The 15,458-nt window shown below is 46.9% G+C and overlaps 1 protein-coding gene across 2 annotated transcripts; it reads left to right on the top strand.

Annotated features, from left to right (window-relative positions):
• Window positions 1-542: 542 nt before the first annotated feature.
• Window positions 543-15,366, top strand: LOC144164296 (protein CEBPZOS). 2 transcript variants are annotated; one of them, XM_077694797.1, is made up of 5 exons: window positions 543-629; window positions 889-1,022; window positions 6,649-6,693; window positions 8,812-9,002; window positions 13,806-15,366. In XM_077694797.1, exons 2-4 carry the CDS (start codon window positions 899-901, stop codon window positions 8,892-8,894), a joined length of 252 nt encoding a protein of 83 aa, XP_077550923.1. In that variant the 5' UTR covers window positions 543-629; window positions 889-898; the 3' UTR covers window positions 8,895-9,002; window positions 13,806-15,366. The 2 variants fall into 2 exon arrangements, with proteins under 2 accessions (XP_077550923.1, XP_077550924.1); XM_077694798.1 differs by having other exon boundaries at window positions 568-629; window positions 893-1,022.
• The last annotated feature ends 92 nt before the right edge of the window (window positions 15,367-15,458 follow it).

Here is a 15,458-nt window from a genome sequence, read left to right as displayed (position 1 = left end):
ATTTTTTAAACAAAAACTCAATTTGCGTAGCCACAAAGTCATTGCCGGCCATGCCATGCCGAACTTCCGGCCGAACTACACACTATGGCGGCACTCATGGAGGCGTAGAGCGCTTCCGCCGAATCACGTTGACGCTAGCGCCAGATTCCACTCTAGGTAAGCTAGTGAGAAACTCTATGCAAGCAGCAAGCCTTCCGAAGGAGATGGGTGCCAGAAAGACGAAAGACGATTTTATGCCAGAGAATCAACGCAATTTTTTTGTCTCGCTGAATGGAAATTGAAATGATTCCTGAAATACTTAAATTTGCAAACTCAAACCGAAAACCGAAACAAATTTTTTTTTCTGTTTCGCCCCTGAAGGAAATAATTAATAGTGTTATGTTTTCGTTTTCATTCAAGCCAGAAAAATAGTTTTTTTTCATGGAGATGGTTTTTTCCGTTTTTCGTTTCCGGTTTTCCTTTTGTTCCGACACCATGGTGTTTGACGTGGGCGTGCGAACTAGAAATAGAAACTGTTCGCACACCACGTGCGAACCAAAACAAAAAATAGTTCGCACGGGGTGTGTGAACAGTCAAAAACGAACCGAGTCGACGGAGTGTTGCTGAAACCGCGGCTCATCTACCGACAGGCAAGTACAGTTTAACGCCTTTATTAGACGAGCTCCGCTCCTATTGCTTAGTCGAAGTGGCCGTACAGCTGAGAGAGCTAGTAAAAGCAGCCAGCGCAACCTTGCCCTCCGTGGCCGCACTGTTTACTTGCCGTAGGTCGTCACGTGTTGGAACAGAGCGCTTCCTCTACCTGTTCTCTTGTTTTTCACCCGCTGCTTTCACCGATAGTGTTCGTCAGGGTTTTAAACAGAGCGGGTTTGTACTTTCGCTTTCGCCCAGCTAGTGCACTATGCTGCGGAAAACACCAAAGCCCGGTCGGGTGGTGGGATCTGCGTTGGGTGTTGTGGCGGTCGTGGAACTCGCTGCCTTCGGTGGAGCCTACTATTACTACCGGCGACTGAACCGATCTCAAGGTGGGTCTTAGAAGCTACAATGTGTAGTAGTGGCTTTTTTCCTCCCTCCACCTTTTGGCCAGTTAGGGTCCGAAGCCCCTTTGAAGCTCGGGCTGTTGGCGTCTCATGTCGTCCGTAGGCGCTCGTGTAGTCACGGTAGTAATTAACACCGGGACACTCGTTTTCCAACGCCTCGCGGTTTGGAACGTTTCACCTCCGTGGGCAAACTCGCGTTCTAAACGAACACACCGGGACAATGGTTTTCGAACGCCTCGCGCTAGAACGCTTCGTGCTTCAAAGACACGAGACTTTTACAGCAAAGCTGCGTGAGCAGAAACGCCAAGGCGCCTAGAATACACTTTTCGCCTCTCCCCAGGTTTCACGTTACTGGAGATGGCCCGGGATTTTTGCTGGCTGTCGCCTCTGTTCGTTTACTTATGATGCACAGCGAACATAAAGGAAGAGACAGTGCCTCCGTGCCAGTTCTGAGTCTCTTCCCTGTTGTAGTTTGCATCAGAAAAAAGAAAAGAAAAATGACATGCGAGAAATCGGTCCGTCTGAGCATTACGGATAGTGGTCAGTAAGAGTGCACTATTCACCATGTGTCCACGTGGTGAGTGTCGGAAGCAAGAGGTCAAACTCCTCAAGTTGCCCCTTTGGGAGGATGCGCGGGGCTGTCGTCTTGCGCATCGCCAAGAACGAGTTGGTGAACACATTACACGGACAACACATTTCAAAGTGTTCCACATCGAAAACCACACCGGACGAGCGCACAGTCAAGTCAGACAGCAATTTTTAATACGAAACTGTTTTATGCCGGGGTACACAAACCCCACCGATGTCATATTCGTCACGGAAATGGCATCACCAGAAAAAGTTCCATTGGCGCGGCGGCACTAGGTTTCGATCCCACTTGGGCCGCAATGGGAGGTGTGAAACGCTCTACCGACTGAGCCATGAAGTCATGCCCGGATGGCTGTACGAACGGGCCTTATGTCCTTCCCACGGTGTAGGAAGGAGAGGTGACTGATCGCCTCGGAGGCGCAGCAGAGCAGCTCCATCGAGAACTTGTTCGGGTTCGCCTTCTTTCTACCAGAGGGCGCTAGGAATATCGGGGCCATGCGAGCCGCGGACGGTGCGTGCTAGGGCGGCTCCGGTCTTTTCGGTACAGGACGTTTCGGTACGGGGCGTTTCGGTACCGTCTTTTCGGTGCACGGACTTTTCAGGACACAGTCGTTTCGGGACACGGTCGTTTCGGGACACGGACCTTTCGGGATACGGTTGTTTCGGTACAAAGACGAATTTCGGCAAACGCTTAGGCGGAGCGCGTTGTTTACGGGGTGGTTGCAAGCAGGGGTTTATGCAGAATTTCGATTTTGGGGGGTGTCGGTGGGATGTTTGGGGGGGGGGGGGGGTGTTGTATAAATCCCTAGGCAGGGTGCTTGTGGTTGAGGAATCTTTTTGGGGGGGTGTCGAAGTTAGGGGGGTGTGTATATATAAATCCTTGGTTGCAAGCACGCAATGTACCTAATTTATTACAGATGTTCTTGTTCGCGATTCTGCGTTATTTTAGGCAAGGCGATGGTTTTGTAGCCTTGCTAGAAAAAAAAACATTGTTTATGTATTAAATATTGGCTGAGATATGTGTAGCACTTAAACAACATAATTGTTCATTATTTTGTTTTTTAGTGACCTATTATCACATATATCTTATGTAACAAATCAGTGACAGTATCATTGTGTTTTTCACTTGTTTTTGACGACTTATCCCCTGTTTTTTCTTTCAAAATCAGTGAGATCAGAAATTTTTTTATCACTTTGCGGAGTCCCTGCGATAACGGCTGCGTAAATGAGTGCCACCGCACGGGGAAAGGAACCTGTGATTTTATAAAGTAATGACGAAGACGTTGCAATTTCTAGGTATTCTGTACGTGTTTGTGTGCGTTGCTTTCTTCTGATAACGCAAGTACTTATGCATTATTAGCAATGCATTATGGAAGGCACGTATTGTATCTTGCTGCACGCTTCCGTCCCGATTTATTCGTATAGTTAGCAAAGACTGCGGCGGGTTTATTGTGTTTATGAATCAAAAGTTGGAAAAGTTGGAAGCACCCTAAACAGAGTTTGGTGTTTGATGGGCACAAGCGTCCTAAATAGAGTTTGCTGTTTGATGGTGTGTGATTTCCTCGATATTTCTTATTGGGGACATTTTTGTGTAAAACAGTGCAATAGGCATGTATATGTTCGAAAAAGCTTATTAAGCTTGTAAAAACTAGTTTGCAAAAAGTAACAACGCAAAACTAAAATAGATATTTGATTCATGTGTGCCCGAGTTCAGCGAAATTCAAATTGCCTTCGTATGCCGTAGTCACCGTGACCGTAGTGGACAGCACTGGTGCACCGCAACATTTTTTTGCCCATACTGTTTAAATTACTCGCAGAGGTGGCTGCGTCTTCGCAAAGAAGTGAATTAAGCTACGGTCGCTGTCGCGCCCCAAATAGCGTGCATGCGCTTCGGCCTTAAAATTCCCATACTAACCCGAGACGTCCCTAAGAACCTCTGTTCTTTCGAAAGGGTATTTTCGTTTGAAGCGACCATAAATTCATGCCACCGAAATCCAAGCGCGCGTTCTATACGGCGCAGTACGAGGCGCGTTTCCATGCCCGTGGCTACCGAAAACCCGCAGTGCATGGCCCTCGTTCGAGTAGCGCCACCTACGAGCGCATGCGTCCGCGCCGAACCAAGTTTCGCCGCGCTCGCCCGCCGCGTTGAGTCACCTCTCCTTCCTACACCGTGGTCCTTCCCTTTAACTTGTCCATTCAGATGGTGCTGCCGTCTAGGAGAGGTGAAGAGAAGTAGTGCGTCATGACGCCAAAAAGCACCAATAGTTGGTGCCTCGACGGCAGCATGTAGAAGCGGAAGCTGCTGTGTTTGCTCGTCTGCCGCCTATGTGGAACACCACTCAGCTTGTGGAACATCGCCGCCGCGTTCCACAAACTGAGCTCGTCGCAATGCAAGCGCCTGGTGTACATGCCATAGAGCAGGACCAATGTGGTCGAACCTTTGCTTAAGCGACTTGCCAGGACGACGTCGCTCACCAAGCACGCATGCAAGACTGCTGCCAACCTGCAAATCATGCTCCTTTCACTGTAGCGTACTGTGACCTCACCAAACAATTCGCTGACAACCCGTTTGGTTTTGTTCACACGTTTTGCGAGCGCCTGGGGTTTCAATCGGATTCACGCAATTCTCTGGTGTGTGTAATCCAGTGTCTAATGTTGATGCGTCTAACGGTGCCGTACGGACGAAATAGAAATAGCAACGTGCAAGTTCATATTGATGAACTGTAAAAATTCAAATGCTTCTGTGGAGGCACATTTCACTTCAGTGTTTTACCGATTCCTATGAAAGAAGGATCAACCATATTTTTTTTTTTTTTTCACTGAAGCCGTTCAGATGCCATTTATTAGTGGAGCATCTGCTTTGTGGCAGCTTAAGCAAGTCGTTGTTCTCGCAAACTCAGTGTAGCTCTGTACCTTTTGGCACATAAGAACCACATAAAAAGATGTGTCTCTCAACAACAAGGGCTATCCGCTCTGAATGAACCTCTCACATTGGTGTTCAGGGCTGATTGGATGACGCAGAAAGCGCCGTCATTTTGTCTGTCATCCTCAAGCGAACTGACCCTTTCAATTTGCTGTGCTATCGCCAACACTGCCGCGTGCTTCCTTTGGTTGCATTGTTGTGGGCCTTCTTGATGCATAGGCACCAATCGTCTACAGTGGTCACCGTGGTTAGCATTCCCAATTTGCACCCTTTCGTCCCCCGCATCAATTGGAAGCCATGCCCCCGTACATGCATGCACAGCCTCCGTTGTCACTTTTCTCAATTCCGGCTGCACCGCAGTGCGTCCTTCGAATGTGCAACACAGACGTTTTGGAAATGTGCCCCAGATTGGGGTTCAACCTCTCGGCAGGCGAGTAGTCTTGCATTGGCACAATCAAATAACTGGCAGCTGAATTGTAAGGTCAGGCCCGTCACTTTTCATGAACGGCAATGAAAGGATCAAGGGTTGTGTTAGCGTTATTGCGTGCGGTACAGGAGCGGCATTGGCTCACTCTCTACCGTCAACAGGCCCTTGAAAGCTCCCCGATGCCGTGGGTTCAGCTGTAGTGGTTGCGGGAAAATTTCAGCGCATCGTTTCGCCCTGCACAGCACAACTGAGGCAGAGGTGAGCAAGGCAAAGCTACGAAAATTCGCTGCGATTGTGTTCTCAATAAGGTGTATGCACTGAACACTCGACCGCACGGTGACGCCAACTCCATTCGTGCGGTTGAAGAGTGGCGCAGATAACGGAATTCGCTTTGCGCTAGCCCAATGCCATCCCTCTGAGCCGACTTCCTTATTTCTTGCGTTGCTTCAAACAACCACGGATTTAGTTGCGAAAATTTCTTCACCCAAGCCTGCAATGACATTGTATGTGGTGATGAAGTGTGGGACCGTTACCACGCCACCCAGGCCTGCAGTGCACTTCTTGTAGAGTGTGAGGGACAGTGAGGTGCTGTGGTGACAGTGTTATGATTCGTTGAGTGCGTGACCATCCCCAACAAGCTGAGCCACCAAGCAAGGGGTTTGGGTGGAAACAATTACAAGGTACGTACGTGTTCAAAATTAGACGCGGCGGTGACGACGAAAGAATCTACTGATGATTATTTTCACGTTTTTCTTTTGGTGTTAATGGAGCAGCAATTATCCGCAGAACAAGCTTGGTAATTGGGGAACAGTCGAAGACGACTAAATAGTTGGAAGCCCACAACGAGCCGACGGGTGACCTGAACATTGCGTTCACTCAAAGTAGTGCGGGCTAAGCACACAATCGGCTTTGTCTCATGCGTAAAGTGCACTAGCTGCCCAAGCTAGTAAACGTTGTAAATAGTAAATACCAGATGCTAGGGCCTTCTATAGAGGGCCTTCCAGCATTCTTGAGGCCTATAGGTGGTCTAGGCCATCATCATCATCACCACCAGCCTATCTACGCCCACTTCAGGGCAAGGGACTCTCCCATTTTTCTCCAATTATCCCGGTCCTGTGCTAACTGCGACCAATTCATCCCCGCAAACTTCTTGATCTCACCTGCCCACCTAACTTTCTGCCGCCCCCTGCCACGCTTGCCTTCTCTAGGGATCCACTCTGTTACCCTTAATGACCAATGGTTACCTTGCCTTTGCATTACATGCCCTGCCCCTGTCCGGTTCTTCTTCTGAATTTCTGCTAATATGTCCTTAACACGCGTTTGTTCCCTGACCCTCTCCGCTCTCTCCTTGTCCCTTAATGTTACGCCCATCATTTTCCCCTCCATTGCTCGCTGAGTCGTTCTCAATATAAGTTGAACCCTCTTAGTGAGCCTCCAAGTTTCTGCCCCGTACGTGAGTACCGGTAAGATGCAGCTGCCATGCAGGTGGTCTAGATAACAAATACTATATGTTTACAGGTTACTTGTTAAGTTGGAGTCGTGTTTCTGGTGAAGGCAAAACAAAGCAATGTCTACAGACCACGTACGGTTTTCTAGCGCTAAACTCTAATGGTGGAATGTTGCTGTTTCCACAGGCTCGCAGATTTTGACCTCCTCTTCCCTTGTACTTTCAGAGTACCGCTACTGGATGTACCAGAACTTCAAGCCGGGCCTGGAAAGTGAGTCTGTTGGCTTGCCCCTCAAGCGTGGCTGCTGCACTGCACTGCAGAATGACCTGGCTATTTGACGAGCTTCTCGAAGGAAGCTTCGTGTCATCATCACTTCAATTATTCAAACTACGATGCCAACTTTTTTGCTTCCTTATGTGTGGTGCACTTTTGAAGAAGCTGATGTACTGAGTGCGTGGTCATGTTCAACACTTAGTGAGTCAGGGGTGGAGCAGCTGTGCCGTTTGCGCCGTTGAGCGCCAAACGTGCTTACCTGCGCAAATCCTGCCCCGAACCGCCCCTGTTGCACCTAACTCGCTTATCGTCACCATTCTGCACCGCAGCGCCTGAATTGAATCGCGAGACACGGCCACCGTGATGCCTCGTGCCCAAAAATGTGGCTGAAACATCAAGCTTTCGGTGTCAAGGTGGCATGGTGTCGGTTTCATCAAGGCTATGAGCGGCTATGAAAGTTGGCTTTGGTTGCTGTAAGGCCGTAGGCTCTAGGCAGCTTCTCCTTCTTCTCCTTGCATTTCTTTGTTTCGCATTTGCACAGTTTTGTTTGCCGTTGTAGGCTGCTATGCCACAATCAATGACAAGCGACCAAGAGTAAAATATTTTTGTGGCCTAGCGCAAACAGATAGAGCAGTATTTGCATAAAGCGTTGTAGTTTATTGGAGGTAAATTTATCTACCCATTTTTGACGATCCGGGCTTTGCTGCCTGCAACTCTTCGTAGTGGCATGTATTGAACAAAGAGGTTCTTGGATGCTTTTTCCTTGCTTGTAAGTTAGGTTTGCTTTTGTTGTGAGGTAATTCCTCATTTTCACCTGTGAGCTTTGGGGTTAGCATTGCTTAGTGGAGGATGATCCAACATTAGTCATGCCTTCTAACACGCTCTAGTTACGTAGTCTACACCGTGAGTTCGTCGACTCTCACAACCCCGTCACGGGCGAAGACAAAACTATATTCAGCATTGCACGCACAAAAACGCGGTTCCGTAGAAAAAATGCAAGCAAACACCTTGTTTTACGGAATGCCACCGTGAGTTTGCCTAAACACTGCCGCTTACAGGATGTGAAGCAGGGCCTGTTATCTGATCCCCTTCAAATCTGCGCGTAAGGTTTCACCTCTGAACAGTGCACGATGAGGCATGCTCGCTGGGGGTCAAAGGTAGGTAACTCCGCATGTTGTAAACCTTCACATATATTACAAGGACTGCGTTCCCGGGGCGGAGTAGGTTCTAGGGCACGGTAGAACGCCCGATATAGCAGATAGATTAAACGTAATTTGGATGGGGCTGGCACAATGGCCAACAGGGAGGTTAGGGAGGCACCATAGTGCTGTGAAATGGTGTTACATCTGCTCCGAATGTCATTTCTCACTGCTTTCAAACCTGCTGCAAAAGCCACTTTTGCCTGCTCCCAGGACTGCTCCCAAACCCATGTACCCTGTTCCACCCCTGCGAGTGCGTATCTTCCTAACTTCTAATGTGAATATATATACAGTATGTTTGCAGCCACTGGTATTTCACTATATCCTGCTAAGTTTGAGGTCACAACGTAAATTGCAAACGGAGTAAGCATGCCTCGGTTAGGAAACCGAAAAACTGGCACATGTGCGAGATGTTCTGTGTAGTGTTGATGCTGAGATTATTAAAAGCAACGTAACCTGAAACAATTCTTCAGCAACAGTGCCTTGGATGCCACGACTTGTTGGTCTTGCATAAACTGAGCAGAACCACAGCACAGGGATGCCAAGACGGGCGTTCGAGGCAGCTCGTTCGGTCAGAGCGCTGAAACGCAAACTTGCAGTTTGGTCCGGTTATCTGAGGCATTCTTCTTAGTAGAGATGTCTCTAAAGTCTTAACTGCTAGCCATGACATCCAGTTTCCTTCCTTGCTCCGAACATCCAAATACTGTTCTGGGTGTGCCGCAAATGCAAAGCTTGCATGACGTAACAGAGTTCGAGTGCAATGTAACAAGTTCATCCTGCTTTACGACTTCCTGAAACGTGAGGTCACCAGTGCAGTGGGTTTAGTCTAGGTGCATGTAACCCGAGAGAGCAGCTCCAGTGTCCTGTGGTGCGCCCCCGATGAGCCCTGAGTGCGTGTGTTGTCCCTGCCCTGCAGTGTACTACAAGTGCGGGGAGCTGTTTGGTGACAACAAGGTGCGCCTGTACGACAACAAGACTTGGGGCATCGAGGGGGAGTAGCCGTTCTGGAGTGGTGGCACACGCCCCCGCTTCCCTCAGGCGACCCAGTGGAGATAACCTGGTCGGGCAAGTTGGCCGTTCAGCCTGCGAGCAGCGGGGTATAACCAGGTCAGTCGCAAGAATCGCTCCCTTCCTGGCCAGAGTGTGTTTGTGGAGAGACCGAGCTGCTGCTGGTGTGAGGGAGAAGCTTTGTGCAATGTTTTGCCAATGTTTTTGTTTGTCCTGAACTGCTGGTGAGAAAGAAGAAAAAAACATTGTCCACCTCTGGGTGGTCTTTGCTGAAAATGTTGTTGAAAGACTTATGCTGTTCCCACAATGAATGCAAGGCAGGTTTGTTCAGTTCAGTTTTGCCTTGTTCGCGCTGCGCACACGCCATCTATTGGGATATCCTCTGGCTTTTGCTGTCTTTTCATTTCTGTTGAGCGCGAAACACCAAAAGCCAACATTGTTTGTTGTGAGTCTTTTCGTTTCTTTTTATCTCCTTCCCCTTTGACATCATTTCCTCAAATGAGCCATGAAGAGAAAATACAACTTCGTTTAATTTGAAAGAACTAGGATTCAGTATCTCACTCAGCTCCATTGCAGCCACAAAAGATGTTTTTTTAACGAAAAAAAAGCAAGAAGTATTTAAAAACATTCAAATTTTGCGCCACAGTGACATGTTATAAGCAAGAATGACGTCATACGGGCCAACAATAAAACGTAATTTGAATGCTAACTGCATGTTAGCATTCAAGTGATGCGGACAAATGGAACTAGAGGCCCCATTACAGACGCCCAGTCATGTGTTGCCGCGACAGGTCAGTTAGGCGGCCGCCAATCGCACAAACAAGGCTCCGTGACGTCATAGAAAAGTTGCGGAAAATTGGCTCGGGGGTCGCGACTGCTTCACACGTTTTCTTTAATGTTTCCGTTATTTGTTCGAAGATTGCGATGAAATTGGTGTCATTGTTATCGGGACTAAGCAGTCTTTCTAATTAACCCAACTTGTATTTTGTCTTCATGGCTCCTTTAAACAGTCTTCTTTTTTCTCATTTTCATTTGAAAAACCAATCCCGTGTGCGTTCCTACAAGAATGCTGCTACTCTCAATTTCGAGCCTGCATTTTGGCTCAAATGTGCTGGAGATTTTCTATGTGGTGAACAATATGGGCACGTATGAGCCATGGCACCAGTTGTAGCAGTCTGTAACAGGCCTGGTGGCCGAATCAAGTGACAGGCAGACCAAAACATAAATGTGTAGGTAGCCCGAGAGAGTCCGTCATCTTCAACATTTTGTGCGCACTGCGACTGCCTTTTGTGCCCTTGTTAACATGGGGCGACGGGATTGACTACTGTATTTACATAATTGTAGGTCAACCCTTTTTTTCAAATTTTACAATCCAATGTTGGGGGGTCGACGCAGAATCGAAATCGAACTGTGTATTGCTATTAACGGCAAAAGAAACGAGAAGTCAGAGGCGCCACGACGTGGGGACAGCTTTGCACCCTCCTTTCCATGGTTATGGTCGAAGCGTAGCGTGTTAATTTACCATTGCATACATTCTGGCGTCAGTAAAGGTGATGCTGACTTTGAAAGTTCGCGCTCCCGATCTGTGCCCTTTGTCCGCCGTACTCAGAGCGACTAACCTCTCACCATCGCGTTCGGAAGTGCACTGAACAATGTGATGTGATTGTGGCTACGTTAGCACCGTGCACTGAATCAAGGATTTCGCTAATATACTTATTTTGTTTATTAGACGAACAAAACGCTTTTTCAATGCTAGTAATGTACTTACAAAAAAACGAAATCGCGTGTGGCCGCTTCCGTCAGCCGCCATGCTTGTTTTGGTATCGCACGGCCGTGGCCGCTGCCGGTTGCTTCGGTGGGTGTCATCTCACAGTGAATGTGTTCTCATGATTGCGAATAAAGTTTTCCGCTGAACCCACAGCGCATGGTTATTCCACGTGCGTATACAAAAGCTTTTCTTTTTTAACATCTACTGCATGCATCACAACCGCACAGCTCTTGTGGGAGCATCAATCATTGATGGAAGAGCCGCTGTATGGGGGGTATTGGTAGTTGACACAAGAGATTTTCTTTGTGATACGATTTTCTAGGCGGCACTCGCTTTTTTTTTTTTTTTTTTTTTGAGATGCAATTTTGGGGGGTTGGCCTACATTCAAGTCAACTTACAATTGTGAAAATGCGGTACTTCCGCAGCCATCACTGTTTGTGTTGTGATGCAGTTGTGACTAGTGGCTGCGTGTGGCTAGTACGTTGTTAACTTAGTTGGGGGAAGGGCCCATTTAAATCTCCATTACCCAGCTCCATTCGTAACTGGGAACCCGATTGTGTGTGTGTTTTGGTCACCTTCAGCTTTCAGGTATACGCCACAATTCATTAAGGGGGGACACTGGTCTCAAAACAGCTCCATTTAATTTTGGAGTAAAGTCTGTGAAACTTGTCGCTCTTGCTGCTTTTTTTTCCCACTGATTTCAAATAGCCCGCTGTTTGTTCAGTTGGTCAATTAGTTCCCGAGATGGAGATAACTAGCCATTTTCGGAGGAACAGTAGACAACACAGTGTTGGTCGTGAAACTGTAATCTTTGTATTTTCCAACACTGTGAGCACTGCTGAATGCAATAATCGAAGTGGTTTTTTGATGTATCACTTAGAACTAATCTTTGGTGGAACCAGTGGCAAGAAACCATTTCGAACACCCACTTGAAACGCCAAAGTATAACAAGCTGTAAAATTAGTTCCCAGGGATGCATAAAAAAAAAACGCTTCGATTATTGCATTCACCAGGGCTCATACTGTTGGAAAATACAAAGATTACAGTTTCACGACCAACACTGTGTTGTCTACTGTTCCTCCGAAAATGGCTAGTTATCTCCAACTATCTCGGGAACTAATTGACCAACTGAACAAATAGTGGCACATTTGAAATCAGTAGGAAAAAAGCACCAAGACGGGCAAGTTTCACAGACTTTACTCGAAAAATAGAAGTAGTTTTAAGACCAGTGTCCCCCTTAAGAGCAGGCTATATATGCCCAGGGTTCCATGTGTTTGTCATGTCTGTGAACAAAAAGTCACGTCTCCTTGAAGCGCGAGGCATTCCATAGTGCAAGGTGTTGGAAAACAAACATCCTGGAGAACATGCCATTAGCATGTATACCACACAGCGCTCAATACAATGTTTTGACCTGAAGCTTACGCGTCTCATGAAAGGGACACAAGGCAATCAGCAACTTGGTTCCAAACCAAATTCTGACGTGCCCATAGCCATTTTAGCGTTGATTCGTTGCCGAAGGGTACCTTAATTACTGAGAAATTGCTAATCAAATGCTGATCAAACATGCTTAAGGGGGGACATGGCTCTGAAAACAATTTCCTTTAATTGTGGAGTAAACTCTGAAACTTGTCAGTATTGCTGCTATTTTTTTTCACTGATTTCAAATATGGCATTATTTTTTGAGTCAGTCAGTTACTTACGAAGACAATTAGAGATAATTAGCCATTTTTTAGGAACAAGAGATAAAACAGCGTTAGTCAATAAACTGTAATCTTCACATTTTCCAATACTATGAACCCTGGTGAGTGCGATAAGAGAATCGTTTTTTTGATGCACCACTCGGAACTAATTTTACACCTCATTAAACTGTGGTGTTTGAAATGGTTCCGTGCCGCTGGTGCCGCCACAGTTTAATGAGGTGTGAAATTAGTTCCGGGTGGTGCATCAAAAAACCGATTCTCTTATCGCACTCACCAGGGTTCATAGTATTGGAAAATGTGAAGATTACAGTTTATTGACTAACGCTGTTTTATCTCTTGTTCCTAAAAAATGGCTAATTATCTCTAATTGTCTTCGTAACTAACTAACCTACTCAAAAAATAATGCCATATTTGAAATCAGTGGAAAAAAATAGCAGCAATACTGACAAGTTTCACAGAGTTTACTCCACAATTAAAGGAAGCTGTTTTCCGAGCAGTGTCCCCCCTGAAACAGAGGTTCCAGTCGCTGTTTGCCTCACGATAAACTGGAAGCAAGCAAGGAAGTGTTGATGTATGGCGGTGTAGAAGCAACTGAATACAACGTTACCACGTACCGAGCGGTTTGGCAAGTTTTGGTCAAATCACTCGTGCTTTGAGAACCCCCATGTCCTTTGCAGCTTCGGGCCACCAAGCAAAATGTTCCTTGATGTCACCCTGGATTGACGCTTAGTTGAAGAAAAACAACGTACTGTTCTTTTGAGGCCTCGCAAATGTCGGCATCCAATGAACCATTCTTGTGTAGCTTGCACGCTGCCTCGATAAGCGGTACCGCCACCCCAAGTATGGATGAGTACCGCCATCAAGCATCAGCAGGGAAAGATGTCATGCATCTAGACTTCTGGTGCAAGTTGTGCGGTATAGCCTGTTGCAGAGGCACCTGCCTTCACGTTTTCGCTTTCTACCTTATTTTAATGAAAGCTACGCGTAAGAGTGGTATATATTCGTGTTCTAGGTGGGCTAATCTGTCGAGCTTGAGCAACCTGCATTTTGACTTCAGTGTCCCTTTAATGGGATATGCAGCTTAATTAATTAAGTACATTCGTTAATAACAGGCAGTTCTTTTTTTTTGAGATAAAACATCATTTAGAAACAAAGCTCATCACTTGGATGTTCATTCTGAGTGCATTATTATCACTAGCTGGCATTGTGAAGATCACTGGTCAAAGTAAAGGCGTATGCCGTGTACGTATGATGACCACTGTAAATGCTGAAAAGAAATAACATGTCCTCGAACCTTTCACCTAAAGCTTCGGTGGTCATTCTTCTTCACAGTGTGGAATGGATCGTGAATGGCATTTCAGGTTGCAGTTGCGGTGGTGCCTTCGTGCTTTGCACTGTTTTGTGACAACCGGCCGTACTCTCTCTTTTGCACAGGGCATTCCTCGACTATGGCTCAAGATGGGTGAATGAAGTGTTGGCTGTGCAAGGTGTCAGTGCTACCGAGTCTACTTGGAGCCACTTTTGGACTGTGACATTCTCTCATCTGTGCAACTGCAACCCGTGTGTGTGTGCAAAATGCATTTTTCTTGCGAGCAACTCGGAGTGCGTGGCAACGGCGGCTGTGACTTTGCATCCGTCGACGATGGAAAGGCTACTCTGGCTGCACCCCTGTGCCGGCAGTGGCGAAAAAGGCCGAGTGATTCATGGGCCCGTGCCAACTGGACCTGGTTTTCCCTGAAGTGCCTCGTTCGCAGACTGTGGCATTTGAGTTTCAGCTCTCATAGGTGACAGGGTTTCTTGCTAATGTATACCACAGGGAAGCGCGATGCCACTGGCAAGGTGAGCTGTGCTTTTGCAAACATGCCTCCACGTCCCCGGCAGGAACGTTCGGTTTTTTCCCTTAGATGCCTTTCCAACAGGCTCAAAAGTTGCCTCTGGCAGCAGAAAGCACAGTAATATCACTAACGATTATCTAAAGCTGGTTTGTCAATGTAAACATTAATCTGTCAAGAATTATGCAAGATGAACAAAAGGTATTACTTTTTTTGTTTATTTTGCCTTTAGGGGCGGAAAGAAGTCGTAGCTAGCCAAGCCAGGTACGAGTTGAATGCTCCCGATGGCTATGGCGGAACCCACAATGCCACGCGATTTCAACGGATTCCCTCTAGCATGTACTAGTATGAAACTCTGTTGTAGACAAGCCTTGCTGCCAGCTGGTCTGCCTGGAAAGGGAGTTTCACCACCATGCCCAGAATTCACATACAGGCTTTGAAGCTTAGTTTTAAAGGCAGAGGATTGAAGTGCATTGACTGGGCAAAAACTGGTGGTGTTGTGAGTGGAAGCGTAGCTCGAAAACAAGTAACGTTTTTTTTTCTATTCACGAAGTTAAAAGGTGTGGTAGTAGGAAGACGTTTACCGTATCTTCCGGTGTATAAGTCGCGTTTTTTTTCTCATATTTTCGTTGGTGCATCTTATCCACCGGACGTGGCGGACGTGCGTGGTCCGCGCTCGAAAAGGTGCGTGTGTGCTGCGCGATGTCAGTGGATGTTAAGAGATACAGCTCGTGGTCTAAATGAATGAATTATTTGTTAGCAAGTCAGAGGAAGGCTTCAATGGTTTTGCCTAAACGCCATCTGTAAGTACATGCCATCTGTGTGTATCGATAAACCATTTTTGAGGAGTTAGTTCTGTCTAGACTTTAGACGGTAGATGCAAGTGTCTAGCACTGCTTAATGGGGGATGCGTTCAGAGGCGGGGGGCTGCCACAACCATGTACTTTCACCGCACTTTCTAACCCTCCACGAGTTTACCTGATCAACAAGCGCGTTTTGTACACCGGTATACACTGGTCCGACTTGCATACATTTTTTTGGGGGGGATGGCAAAACTGCCGTTCTAAGGGGGGTGTGACTTATACAAAAGTGCGACTTATAGACTGGAAAATACAGTATTCTTTTTTTTAACTTCACTTTGAATAAACTAGTTGAGAGCGTAACAGCCTTGTGTACCACTTGTTTGCCTACTCGCACCATTTGGTGTCTGTGTGAGCACAGCGTTCGAATGGTGTCATTGGGAAAAAAACACACA

Source organism: Haemaphysalis longicornis, unplaced genomic scaffold (genome assembly GCF_048455015.1).
Source record: "Haemaphysalis longicornis isolate Haplotype H1 unplaced genomic scaffold, Haemaphysalis longicornis Haplotype H1 scaffold_13, whole genome shotgun sequence".
Lineage (NCBI taxonomy): Eukaryota > Metazoa > Arthropoda > Arachnida > Ixodida > Ixodidae > Haemaphysalis > Haemaphysalis longicornis.
Note: the sequence above shows the minus strand (reverse complement) of the source record. Positions and strands in the feature narration are given on the sequence as shown.

Excerpts from the sequence above, each read along its gene's own strand:
- LOC144164296 (XM_077694797.1), top strand. The coding sequence starts at position 899 with ATGCTGCGGAAAACACCAAAGCCCGGTCGGGTGGTGGGATCTGCGTTG. Across the intron at positions 1,023-6,648 it reads GCGACTGAACCGATCTCAAG|AGTACCGCTACTGGATGTAC; the intron begins GTGGGTCTTAGA and ends TTGTACTTTCAG. Across the intron at positions 6,694-8,811 it reads CTTCAAGCCGGGCCTGGAAA|TGTACTACAAGTGCGGGGAG; the intron begins GTGAGTCTGTTG and ends CCTGCCCTGCAG.